Consider the following 14,326-nt stretch of genomic DNA (forward strand, 5'->3'; position numbering starts at 1 on the left):
TAGACCTCCATTAAAAAAAAAAAAAATCTATCTATCTATAGATATATAGATATCACAGGCACACAGGCTGTAGCAAAAATCTAACCCAGTGCTGAGGCCTGAATGGTTCAAAAGCCAGTAACCTCTATGCCAAAAATCAAGCCCCTCTTCCCAAGAATTGGGTAACCCAAACATTCTTCAAAGGCTGCTGTAGAAGAAATCTCCTTCCAGCACCACTACAGCCCAGGATTTGGCCAAGTGACTGAGTGCTGTACTGTAGCATTAATTTGAATCTTAGAATCTAGTCTCCCTTGGGGACTAGCCACAGCAAAATAATTTTCCCCAATTACAATGTGGAACCAATTTCTCACTTGGTTAAGGATTATTGTAGAAAGAAATTCAGCCATGAGAGATAAAAGACAACTGGAGGTTGTTTTTGTTGTTTGTTTGGTGGTTTTTGGTTTTTTTTTTTTAGAGGGGGGGTTAAAGCCGAACCAGATACTCAGGTTTTTTTTATTTCACAGAGACTTCATTTTCTTCGTTTGTATATTCTTTTTCTTTATTTCCTCATATTGCAGGGTAAAGTAATGACATTCATGCTTAATTGTATGTATGTGTTCCTCTCTGTCTCTTCTGTGAACAGGGTAAGGTAATGGCCTCCATGTTTTATGAAGTCAGCACCAGAACCAACAGCTCTTTCTCTGCAGCTATGTATCGCCTTGGGGGGTCAGTCATCAGCTTCTCCGAGTCTACCTCATCCACCCAGAAGGGAGAATCTGTGGCAGATTCTGTGCAGACCATGAGTTGCTATGCGGATGTGGTAGTTCTACGACACCCCAACCCTGGTGCCGTGGAGGTACAAAGGCATGAATGTATCATTTCTAAAAGGAGAGGGTGGACACAGTTCATTTTGCTTTCCTTGATAACATGTTCACTAATACTTAAAATTATACTGGTCAGTCTAGGGTTATATAGTGATGTGAAAAAGATTTCCCTCTCTCCTGTTAGCAAATATAGGGGTCCTTTTGCTAAGCTACAGTGTGCACTAATACATACAGCCACAAAAAAAGGGCTTATCGCAAAATCGCTGAGGAATCCCATGGTAATTTTTGGATGGGCATGCTCTACCCACACAGTAAAAACTTAAATTTGTTTTTTAGCACTGGATAAGGAGAGTAGGCGTGTTCTGAATTAATCAGTGTAACTACATTACTGTATTAACCGATTAGTGCATGCTTAATGTGTGAGTTCTTGCCACCTAATGAATGGCATTAGAGGTTCACACGATAATGGCCACATGTTAATGGGAAAATTAGCATGTGACCATTAATATTGAAAATAGAAAAATGGGCTATTGTACCCCTGTAGAAAAATGGCCTTAGCATGCGGGAATGACTCATGTAAGGACTTGCTAATGTTACTTTTTGCTGCAGTTCGGTAAAAAGGCCCCTTAATGTATTACAATGAATGGTTTCTGATCTTAAACACAATGTAATACTGTATATACTCGAATGTAAACCGAGATTTTTGGGCCAAAAAAGGCCCAAAAATGGGGGTGTTGGTTTATATTTGGGTCCTCAAGTGTACGCGTTTCCCCCGCCCCACCCGGACCCATTGCAGGCCTCCCGTGGGCCTTCATTAAGCCCTGGTGGTCCAGCAGTGAGCCAGAACAGGAGCGATTCTTCCTGTGTCCTATCCTGGTCCAGTGGCATATTAAAGGGGGGGGTGCTGTCTTGGTGGGGGCTTCAGCACCTGTCGTCCTCTCCACTCCTTCCCGAACACCCCCTTCTGTGCGCGTACGCCCCTTCCCTTCCCCCCGTACCTCTTTAATTTTCCCAGCACGAGCAGCATCACGAACTTGCTGCCGAAGTCACTGTTGGCTCTCTCTGACATCAAAACTTTCCTCTTTAAAGATGCCTTCAATACCTGAGCTCCCTTTCTCTCCATTAAGGACTTCCTATAGCACAGCTCAACAAAAACACTTCCTTAGAAGTGATCCCCTTCCTCTTGTACCACCCTATCCACTCGTATCCTTTTACATTTATTTTTATCTCGATGTATTTTTTCATTCCCTAGTGCCCTTTGCCATTTCCCTCCTGTCTGGTTAGTTCTATCTGTCTTGTAACCCCTTCCTCATAGTGAATTGTAATTGTCACAATTATTTTGTACTATACACTTTTATACTTTACCTATTTTAAGCCATTTAGCTAATTCTTGATAGATGATATATCAAATGTAAAATTGGAAACTTCCGGGTCCTGCACCTAGGAAGTGATATCAAAGGGAGAGCCAACATAATGCGTGCAGCAAGTTCGTGATGCTGCTCGCTCTGGGAAAATTAAAGAGGTACAGGGGAGGAGTGCACGCGTGCAGCAGGAGAGGCACCACTCACCCTTGCTACATCACTGACCATACCGCTTCCCTCCCGCCTCCCGGACCCCTCTATAATATTCCTTATGAACCCCGGTGGTCTGGCCGTGAAGCGGGACAGGAGTGATTTTTCTTCGCTCCTGCCCCGTGCGGAGTTGCGATCAGAAATGGCTTCGCAAGTTCCCAGGGCAGACTCATGAGATCGTGAGAACTCGTGAGACCGCCCCGGGAACTTGCGCAGCCATTTCTGATCGCAGCTCCGCAAGGGGCAGGAGCAAAGAAAAATCGGTCCTGCCCCACTTTGTTACTAGACCACCAGGGTTCTAAAGGTATGTTGGAGAGGTGTCTGGGAGGTGGGGGAAAAGCAGCGTGGTTAACAGTTGGCTGGGACAGGATGCGGGAAGGATCACTCCTATCCCAGCTTACCACTGGACCACCAGGGCTTAAGGCAAGTTCACAGATGGCCTGCAATGGGTCCATGAGTCGGGGTAGTTAACAGTTGGCCAGGACAGGACATGGGAAGGATCATTCCTGTCCCAGCTCACTACTGGACCACCAGGGCTTAAAGGAGGCCTGCAGTGGGCATCTGAAGCTGGGTGCAGAGCTGGGCAGAGAGGGAGGAAGGGAAGGAGGGTTGGGTGCAAGGCAGGGCAATTGAATATAAAACCCCAGGTTTATATTCGAGTGAACATTTTTCCCTCTTTTTGGTTTATAATCGGATCGGTTTATATTTGAGTCTATACGGTATTTGACAAAGGGAACCTGAGTAAAAACCACCATAGTTTTTAGGTTCAAATAATTTTTATTGATGCGAACAACAACAAATACAATGCCAAGGCACCCCAAGGTGCTCAGCACAAACAAATATGCATCATATATAATAGTATAACAAACATGGACAAAAGAAAAGGAACATCAACCAAACTCCCCCCCCAGCCCACTCTACTGAGGGCGAGCGAGGGTAAGGAGGGCGGAAAGGCACTCTGAGACCCTGGACTTTTATGAGCCCCGAAAATGTCCCCTCTCTCCCACACACACACATACACACACACACTGAATCCCCTTTACCCTGTCCGTATCTAAGTTCCAGAACCTTTTCAAAACCCGTCCCCCCACCCAATCCCCCCTCCCCCCAATGGTACTCTCCACCCCGACTATCTGGGCGCCCAGATTAGGACACCCATCTTAAGACCACACTGCGGCCCTTTGGATGCAAGGCTTGCAAATATGGTTCCCAAATATATAAGAACATCATCTTTCGCTTCCTAGCCCCTCCTGCATCTCGCGCCTCCCAGATGGCCAACTGATGCAACTGGTTCCGCCAATGCCAAAACACCGGAGGGTCAGGCACCGTCCAGCATTGAAGAATACATTTCCTGGCCAGTAAACTCATCTTCCTGCACAGTGCCCAATGTCCCCTAGGCAAATGGCCAAAAGCCTCTGGCAAATCCAAGAGAAAGTGGACCGGGGTACTGCGCAGGGCTTTCCCAACTAACTAAGAGATTATACGCCTCCAGAAGTGCTGGATAATGGGGCAGGTCCAGAAGGCATGTCCCAAAGTGTGTCCCCCCAACCCACATTTATGACACAGTGGTGTAGGGAGACACCCACTGTAATACAATTGTATACGAGTGTAATAGGCGTGTAATGTCACCCTATAATGTGTTTCCCTTAACCAAGCACATGGGGTAACCCCAGACGTCACCCTCAAGGTACGGGCTACATCCCAGTGTCCCAAATTAATTTGCAATTCCCCCTCCCATTTACCCCAGATGCTCTGGCTAGTTGTAACTCTTGCAAACTAGCATGAATGCTAGACACCGAGTGGGACCCCACCCCCCTCTCGAGCAAACAGTTCCCGCAGCCTGGCCCCCATATGTAAGCGCAATTGTGCTCTGTTGAGGGATCCCACATAGTGCCCCAGGTCTCCCCCCACCTTAGCTAGCAAATCTGCATGGGTCAATAGCTCCCCATCATCCCCCAAAATATGTTCTAAACAAGAAACTCCTTTCGCTCTCCAGGCCTGGTACTCTCTGGATTCCCGTCCCGGAGGGAAGGCTGGGTTACCCTGCAAGGGCAAGAGATCGGTAACACAAACCAATGCCAGGCCGCTTGCAATGCGCTAAATATTATACTGGATCGGATAGAAGAGGGCAGTGCCCTCCGAGGACTATGGAGTATTGCACACACATCATAAGGAGCAAAAAACTCACGTTCCATCAAAAGAGGGGTGTAACTGCTGGTCATATTCACCCAATCTCCCAAATGGCAAAGCAAACATGAATAATTATAGACCCTCACATCCGGTAATCCTAACCCCTCTCCCCCCTGCCAATTCCCCAGCAACTGAGACACCTGCAATTTCGGTTTCTTAGCCGCCCAACAGAAGCGAGTAATTCCTTTATAAAGAATTCGTAAATCTTTCTTCAGCAAGCATAACGGCAGAGTCTGCAAAACATACAGCCATTTGGGAAAGATGAACATCCTAACCATGCAAATGTGCCCCATCAGAGAAAGGGGCAATGCCCTCCAGGTATCCAGCAGAAGCTCTGTCTGTTGCTGAAGCTTATCCACATTAAGACGATACAAATGGTGAACCGGCATGGTCATCAAAGTCCCCAAGTACACAAACTGCCCCGGCGCCCATGTCAGCGGAAACCATTCCCCCATTGTGCCTGAACCGCCGCAGAAGATGCTAACGTCTCCGATTTATCCAAATTTAAACGGAACCCAGCATAGTCACTATATTCTTTGATCAAGTCTAACAAGGCCATCAAGGAGGGCAAAGGATCCATTAGATGTACTAAGATATCATCCGCAAAGGTTGATAACTTAAAAGAAGTGGCTCCAATGTCAATCCCCCGTATAGACGACATTGCATATATATCCTGGATTAGGGGGTCCAATATGAGCACAAACAATAATGGTGATAAGGGGCAACCCTGTCTCGTCCCCCTAGAAATCGGGAACCGATCTGTTTGAAAATCCTTCAACACTATTCCACCATAGTTTTTAAATTACTGCTTCATTTATTTAAAGGACAAAGTTATCCAATATTCATATCACCCCCTTTTTAAAAATTTACTGTTTCCTAAACTTAATACATGGTTGCACCAGCTTTAGCAACAATTATACAAACAAATGTTTCTTATACAGTCAAACCTCAGTTTGTGAGTAACGTAGTTTGCGAGTGTTTTGCAAGAAGAGCAAAACACTCGAGCAAACTGTAACTCACAAACTGAGCATTGACTCGATTTGTGAGCCCCCCACCCCAGGAACGGGCTTTGTTGCTCCCCCAAGGCCACCAGCGCTGCTCCCTCCCTTCGCTACCGTGATCGCCTCCTCCTTCACTGACTGGCCCTGTCCTTACTCGTGGGCCAGTGCTGAAAGTGCCTGCCGCCGGTTCTCTGCTGGGCTGCTGCGGGGCCTTGAGTATCTGTGCATGCTCAAGGCCTTCTGGCTCTCACCTTCTCTGAGATTCTTATGATCTCAAATCTTATGAGAATCTCAGAGAGGGTGAGAGCCAGAAGCGCCATTTTGCTTTTCAGTTAAGAGCGTAGCTGCACATTGCAAAGTATACTCCTGAAGAAGCCGCCAATAGGTGAAACGGGTCCCCGTTGAGCATAAGTTTTATAGCGCTACAACCAAGATATTGGCACCAAAGCTATAAAGAGATAAGTGCCGGTTTTAATTATTTAATTATTTATTTTGCACAGAGAGCACTTTATATAAGTTAAAGCACAAAGCATTAGCACTTTTTCAGCTCACAGGTACTAAGCTCGATGAAAGATACCTTTGTCTTGCATAAACTGTAAAGAAAATCGTTTATGATTATACAGTGCAGGCATCTGAGAGCATAGTTAACCGAAGAAGTGAGTTCTGATTAAAGATAATTTATTAGACAAGTCTGTTTGTTTGGATTATCGGATGATTCAGTTGACTTGTTTCCATTGTGAAGTATTTCAGTGTTTTCACTATTAATATAATTATACCTCAGGAAGTTAGATTAACAACAGACTATATGAGTTTTTGATGACTTGTGAAAACATGGCTTTTTCAAATAACATTTTTGATGTGGAATCCTATTCCTCTGAATTGGATCCTGTCTTCATTTTATATTGTTATTTCTAGTGCAATAGGTATGTAATTCTGGACATTAGGGTGTTTTCATGCTCATGAGCTGTGCAGAAGGACTCCTCATCAGCTTTACAACACCTTCTCCTTCATTAGAGGGCTCTGCTGCCCCCTTTAATTTCAAATCTCCTCCTTCACTAGAGGACTCTGCTGCCCCCTTCAGTTTTTCTTTTTGCACACGAGTCGGAGGGAGTCTTTCTGATCTACTCTATATAGTTCTCTTTTTTTTTTTTTTTGGGGGGGGGGGGGGGTTGCAGTTTTTGGTGACTTTAAGTGCTTAGAGTTCCCCAGATCATGGGTTAAGCTCTGCCTGCATGGAGAAGCAGCAGATTGAGGTCTGCAGCTGACAGGCCAATCCCTCTATGGTACCTATTAGCCAGCCTGCAGAAACTTTTGTGGCGCTCAGGGACCGGTCCACTAGAAGCTTTGCTTGCCTACTGGGTCATGGGGGCCTTAACTCAGGCTATCAATCATCCTTATGGGGCTCTTCAGGGTACGAATTGTGTGTCGCCTCCCCCATTTCATGTGCACGGATCAGCAGAGGTTTCAGGATCAGTCAGACTTTGGTCCAACTGGCAGTCTGAAGATTTCAGCGTTGGAGGAGCAGTTCCATTAAAGCAGTGATTTCTTCATCCAGATCCAGCTACTTTAAGTGCTAAAGCAGGCTGCAGCACATCCACAGCACAGGTCGCATTGAGTAAGGCTGTTACAGCCTGTGAGGAAAATTTTTTGGGGGGAAGGGGGGTCTGAAAAAGCTAGTTTTAAAGTTTCTGCCCCTTCCCTTAGGGGCAGAACCCACCTCTAAAATCCCTTTTTCTGGGTTTATTGTTTTCTATTGTTCCAACCGTGTTCTTACCTCGCTTAAGTCTTTTCTAGTGTTCCAGCCATGTTTTTAGTTAAGCCATTTTTTGGCACCAAAATACTGCCACAGCAGCCATTTTAGATTTCCCACTTTTTTAAAAAGTTCTCCAGAGCCTTCAAATCACCTTGCTTTGCCTCACAACTGGCAGGGATGTAATCCTCAGGCTTTTTTACCCCTAATTTATTCCAGATCTGCACTGGATAGGCACATGAAAAGCGCCCTTGCGCCAATTGCTGCACAGCACATGAAGAGTGCTATGCACCTATATATGTTTCTAGTATATAGGAGTGTCATTCTGGAGCCCCACCCTATTAGTCATTTCCTGCACCTGCCTACTGTCTCCATCAGAGGTTTAGAGTCCAAACTGAAATTTTGGATATCAGTCAGGGTATGAGGAATAATCTATTGTTATAACACATTGGGCAATGTTTGAGCTCCTTAAATATTTCTGATTGGTATGGTTATTTCATTGTTTCAATTGTTCTCTTGTAATGTTTAACCTGTTTATGTTTTCAGACCAGAGTTGTAGTTAACATAAGAACATAAGCAATGCCTCCATTGGGTCAGACCCGAGATCCATTGCACCCAGCAGTCCGCTCACGTGGCGGCCCAAACAGGTCCAGGACCTGTGCAGTAATCCTTTATCTATACCCCTCTATCTCCTTTTCCAGCAGGAAATTGTCCAATCCTTTCTTAAACCCCAGTACCGTACTCTGCCCTATAACGTCCTCTGGAAACGCATTCCAAGTGTCCACCACACGTTGGGTAAAAAAGAACTTCCTAGTATTTGTTTTGAATCTGTCCCCTATCAACTTTTCCAAGTGCCCTCTTGTTCTTTTATTTTTTGAAAGTTTGAAGAATCTGTCCCTCTCTACTCTCTCTATGCCCTTCATGATCTTATAAGTCTCTATCATATCCCCTCTAAGTCTCCTCTTCTCCAGGGAAAAGAGACCCAGCTTCTCCAATCTTTCAGCGTATGACAGGTTTTCCATACCTTTTATCAGACGTGTCGCTCTCCTCTGAACCCTCTCAACTAACGCCATATCCTTCTTAAGGTACGGCGACCAATATTGGACGCAGTACTCCAAATGCGGGCGCACCATTGCCCGATACAAAGGTAGGATAACTTCTTTCGTTCTGGCTGTAATACCCTTTTTGATTATACCAAGCATTCTATTTGCTCTCTTAGTGGCCGCTGCACACTGTGTCATCGGCTTCATTGTCATGTCCACCATTACCCCCAAGTCCCTTTCCTGGGTACTGTTATTCAATAACATCCCTCCCATTGTATAGTCGTATCTTGAGTTTCTGCTCCCCACATATAATACTTTACAGTTCAGGGAGTTTCTTTGTACCCCTTCTTTGCATGTGTTTCTGTATAAGGCTGATGCCTGCTTTGGTACAAACTTAAGGGGGCAACAGAGCCCTTTAGTGAAGGAGGAGGTGTTGAAAAGCTGCAGTGGATTACTTCTGCACGGGTTGTAAGCATGGGAAGAATGCCCTACAGTCCAGAATGAGGTACATATCTACTAGAAAAGATATTAGCAAGATAAGAACCTAATCTCCTTTATTTGGAATTGAGTGCAATTGTATTTTGTATAGGTTTTGATTGTATTTGATTGTTTTGTTTAGATTGATTGTTCTCTACTTAGAACTTGATGGTAAAGCAGATTATAAATGCTATAATTAAAATTTCAGATCCTGCAACAGCATGAATCCTGTTAGAAGCTTAAAAACTAAGATGGAAGAATTAGAATATAAAGCACTAAAATAAATGAAAAGATATAATAGGTATAACCGAGCCTTATGGAAGGAAGATAACCAGTGAGATACTGTTATATCAGAGTGCAAATTATATTGCAGTGACAGAGTGGATTAGATTGATGGAGGGATAGAGCTATATGTTAGAGGGCTTTGAATCAACTTCTTTAGGACACAAAATATACCTGGGAATCTTTGAATAGAAATTCCATATGTAAAAGGGAAGAGGATAGTGATATGAATATACTGTATTAGAAACATAGAACATGACGGCAGAAAAGGGCCACGGCCCATCTAGTCTGCCCACATTAATGGCCCACCCCCTAACTACCTCCATGAATAGAAACATAGAACAGGAATGAACAGGCAGATATTGAATGATAGCAGAAATTACTAATGGGAAAATTAGGTAACACAATAATATCTGATTTTGATTACCCCAATATTAACTGGATAAATATAGCAACAGGACATGCTAGGGAGTTAAAGTTCCTAGATGAAATCAAGGACTACTTTATGGAGGAGCTGATTTAGGAACCAACAAGGGTGGGAGCAATTCTTGATCTAGTCTGTAGTGGACTGCATGGTATGGTGCAAGAGTTAACAATGTTGGGGCTACTTGGATCATAAAATAATCAAATTCGATTTAATAACTGGAAATCCACACAGGAAATCCAATATGTTAGCATTTAACTTTCAAAAAGGAGACTATGATAAAATGAAGAAAATGTTTAAAAAAAATCTTGAGGAGCTGCTGCAAAGGTCAACAATTTACATCAGGTATGGATTTAGTTCAAAATTCCCATCCTGGAAGCCCAGACCAGATGTATTCCATTTACTTAAAAAGGTGGAAGAAAAGCCAAACAGCTGCAAGCATAGTTTAAAAAGTGAAGTTAAAGTGGATATTAGAGCTAAGAGAACAGAGTATCCTTCAGAAAATGGAAGAAGGATACGACTGAAGATAACAGGAAATAGTATAAGGAATGTCAAGTCAAATACAAAGCACCAATAGGAATGCAAAGAGAAACTTTGAAAAGAAGTTTACATTGGAGGCAGAAGGGTAAAAGGGACACCCAGGTATGACAAGGCCATAGTAGAGAGACTAAGGGCTGGGTACTATAACAACTGTCCTATCGCTGCATAACTTAATTAGTTTAATTGCCATTAATCAATGTGATAATTTATCATGTCATTTAAAAGCAATTAAACTGTCATTAAAAAAGGCACCAGAATCGCCTACTGGTGCCTAAGAGTAAAATAGTCGTAGTTAACAATGAAAGTACACTTAGGCATCAGTAAGTGCCTCTGTAGTCATGATTCTTGTCACAAGTAGGCACTGGAAATGCAGGCTTTGAAAACCCTTGCCTCTAGTTCTGGCCGCCTATCTGTGGCATGGCCATGATTCTATAATTGTTTACAAAAGTAAATAAATAAATAAATGTCTTTACAGTCTTTCAAACACTTGTATGAAAATACTTTGTTTTTTCTTATCTTTACAAATCTTTTCAAATGAACATCGCTCTGTGAGAAAATTGAGAGCAGTTTGATAATTCAGTTTATAACAGGTTCGGGGACCCCGAACCTGTTATAAACTGAATTATCAAACTGCTCTCAATTTTCTCACAGAGCGATGTTCATTTGAAAAGATTTGTAAAGATAAGAAAAAACAAAGTATTTTCATACAAGTGTTTGAAAGACTGTAAAGACATTTATTTATTTATTTATTTATTTACTTTTGTAATCAAACTTGGAGCGTAACCAGAACTAATAAAGTTGCAACGACTGAAAAATATACTTTGGTTCATCACTAGAGGGCGCAATTCTCTTCTTGAAGAACTCTATACCTCTGAGTGACTTTCAAATGTGACGGTTGCAATCCTGAAGTTTGGTTACCAATTTGAATGAGAAGACAGTTCTTTTATTGAACTCTAATATTTTTCTGACTTCCACTAATATTTAACTATTAGTACCCCAGTGACATTATAAAGAAATTATGATTCTATAATGGCACAGTCGCATGATTGACACATGGTCAGCACTAGTTTTGTGGGCAGCTGCCAATCCCGGCACCATTTATAGAATCCAGGCCTAAATGAATTCTTTGCTTTGGTCTTCACTGAGGAAAAAGTGAGGATGGGTACCCATTCTAGAAATGGTTCTTAATTTTGATAAGTCAGAGGAACTGAAACAAATCTCTGTAAATCTGGAAGATGTAATGAGGCAATTTGACAAACTGAAGAGTAGCAAATTACCTAGATCAGATGGCATACATCCCAAAGTACTGACAGAACTAAAAAAAAAAAAATGAACTTGAAGACTTATTTGTAATTAATAATTTATCTTTAAAATCAAGTGTAGTACCAGAAGATTGGAGGGTGGCAAGCTTTTAAGAAGGGTTTCAGAGGTTACATGTGAAATCATAAAACGATGAGCTGATGTGGATGCTGGGCAAAATAGTAGGGACTACTACCAAAATTACTGAGCATATACATAGGCAGGGATTAATGAGAATTAGGAAAGGTACTAAGAAGGGTACTAAAAATGATAAAGGGGATGGGGCAACTTTCCTGTGAAGGTCGGATGACATAAAGTCCGATATGCCATCCAACCCGTTGTGATCTGAAAGGTCACTAGAGCCATGGACCAGCTTGCTTATATGAGAAGGGGCTATTGAAATTTTGGAAGTATTCTATTTTTGTAATATTTTTGATTTCTTGAAAATTTTATTGTAATTTTTTTCTTTAGTTTTAGATTTTGAGTTTTATTGTATATCATATTTGTATAGATATACTGTGATGTATTGTATTGAAGTTTGTAGTTTTGTAAACTGCTTAATACTTTGGTACAAGCGGTATATCAAGAAAATAAATCCAATCCAATTCAATATGATAGAGGTCTATAAAAGAGTGGAATGAAATGGGAATACAGTATATACTCAAATATAAGTCGATCTGAATACAAGTCGAGAATCCTTTTTCCCCCAAAAAAGGAGGAAAAGTGGTTGACTTGAATATAAGTTGGGCTGCTTAATATTCAAGTGCCCTGCCCTGTCAGGCTCTGCACCCAGCACCCTTCCCTCCCTCCACTGTCAGGCACTGCACCCAGCTCCCTTCCGTCAGACTCTGCACCCTTCCCTCCCTCCCCTGTCAGGCTCTGCACCCAGCACCTTTCCTTCCCTCCCTCCCCTGTTGGGCTCTGCACCCAGCACCTTTTCTTCCCTCCCTCCCCTGTCGGGCTGTGCACCCAGCACCCTTCTTTACTTCTGTCGTCAGACTCTACATCCTCCCTCCCCTGTTAGGCTCTGCACCCTGTCTCCCTCCCTTCCTGCTCTATCCTCATACCTCCTCTGCCGATCCGAGCTCCTGTGCTAACCGTCCGCCACAGATTGAGTTTCTTTGGCTGCTGAGCAGCACGAACAGGAGCACGATTTGGCACTGCTGCTCAGCACTGAGTGGCTTCCTTACTTGCTCCCGCAAATTCTCTGGGGTCTGTGGCAGAGCTTGGGCGGGGGTACTCGGTTGATATTTGTTAGACTTAGGGGGTAATGGCTTGAAGAAGTTGAGAAACACTGGTCTATAGAAAATAGGCACCTACTTTTCTGTAGAGAGTAGGCTTAATACAGGTACATAATAGAATTATCTTGATGTTTGTTTGTCTATATATGTCTGTGATTTTATTATCTGTGTATATGCATTTGTATATTCAAGAGGGCCAGAGATCTCTCAGAGAGAGAAAGAGATAATGGTTACTGCGGATGGGCAGACTAGATGGGCCATTTGGCCTTTATCTGCATGTTTCTATGTTTCTATATTCTGTGTATGTGTACATGTGCATACATATGGCTGGTTACATAATAGGGTGGATATAAGTATATCATCAAAATAGTAAAAATGCAAGTATTTTTATTTGATTTTCTCGTGTGTTTTATATCTATATGAGAAAATGAGAATGTCTAAATATATATGTATATAATCTTTAATAATTTTTGTTCTTCAGTTTGCTGCAAAGCATTGTCGGAAACCAGTGATAAATGCCGGTGATGGAGTTGGGGAACATCCCACCCAGGCTCTGTTGGACATCTTTACTATCCGGGAAGAGCTGGGAACAGTCAATGGGATGACGGTGAGAACATGATCATGGCTTATACTGTCTGATATTCCTTTCATCTACCTTTCTCTCTCTGAAGATCCTGGGCATTGAATTTATTTTTATGTACCACTAACAGAATGCATACAATAATACAGGGAGGAGAGGTCACCTGACGCTATGAGCGAGTGAGGACGTGTTCCCGCTCAGCTCCAAGACCCCGTCTCTACCCCTCGCGTTCGCCGCCGACATTCGGACCGCACACAGACTAAATTGCCTAGCAACGGGCGCCGGATCGCATGGAACGTTATTTAACACGTTCCCAAGAAGCGGCGCGCATGAAACCAGCGCGCAAAGACAAGGAGCGTGCGAGCCCCGGGGTGGGCAAGATGGCGGCCGCATCCGGAACGGCGGTCACAGAATTTTCAGCAGGGGCATTGCTGGAACTAAAGGCGGCGGTGGCACAGGTCCTGGCTCCCCAGATGGAAGTACTTACATCCCAAATGACCAGACTCGAGCAACTGATGTCTGACACGACGGCCAGAACGTCTGAATTAGAGCACAGAGTCTCCGCAGCAGAGGACACCCTAAACTCACATGAACTGGATCTCTCGGCCCTGCAAGAAACGGTTCACCTACAAGCAGCTAAAATAGATGATTTGGAGAACCGTTCGCGCAGAGGGAATCTGCGTTTTATGGGTGTGCCTGAAACAATACCGGATAACCAACTAACTGCTGAGCTGGAAGGCTGGCTGGAACTGGAATTTCCAGACACTGAATCCCTGGGCCCATTATGCCTAGAACGGGCACACCGCCTTGGCCCACGACCGACCAAGGATTCGAGACCTAGGGTGGTGATTGTAAAAATCCTCAACTACAGACACAAACTGGAGATCCTGCGACAGTATCGAGCTAAACGTGACACTGTGAAGTTTAGAGGCTCTGCAATCCGAATAAGCCAGGATTATTCAGTAGCCCTCACTGAACGCAGGAAAGCCTTCTACCCACTGTGTTCTAAGCTGGAAGAAAACAAGTACCGTTTTCAATTCATCTACCCAGCGGTCCTAAAAATACACCATGAGGGCTCCTGGCACGTGTTCACCGAGGCTTTGGCAGCTGCAGACTACATAAACA

General features: G+C 43.5%; 1 protein-coding gene across 3 annotated transcripts in view; it reads left to right on the forward strand.

The window, feature by feature from the left end:
- Positions 1–14,326, forward strand: part of CAD (carbamoyl-phosphate synthetase 2, aspartate transcarbamylase, and dihydroorotase) — a 408,216-nt gene that overhangs the window by 356,472 nt on the left and 37,418 nt on the right. For all 3 annotated transcript variants that reach the window (XM_033937498.1, XM_033937499.1, XM_033937500.1), the window contains 2 exons: positions 623–835; positions 13,103–13,228. In XM_033937498.1, the coding sequence (XP_033793389.1) occupies positions 623–835; positions 13,103–13,228 (339 nt within the window). The remainder of the gene's footprint in view (positions 1–622; positions 836–13,102; positions 13,229–14,326) is intronic.

Source organism: Geotrypetes seraphini, chromosome 3 (assembly GCF_902459505.1).
Source record: "Geotrypetes seraphini chromosome 3, aGeoSer1.1, whole genome shotgun sequence".
Classification (NCBI taxonomy): domain Eukaryota; kingdom Metazoa; phylum Chordata; class Amphibia; order Gymnophiona; family Dermophiidae; genus Geotrypetes; species Geotrypetes seraphini.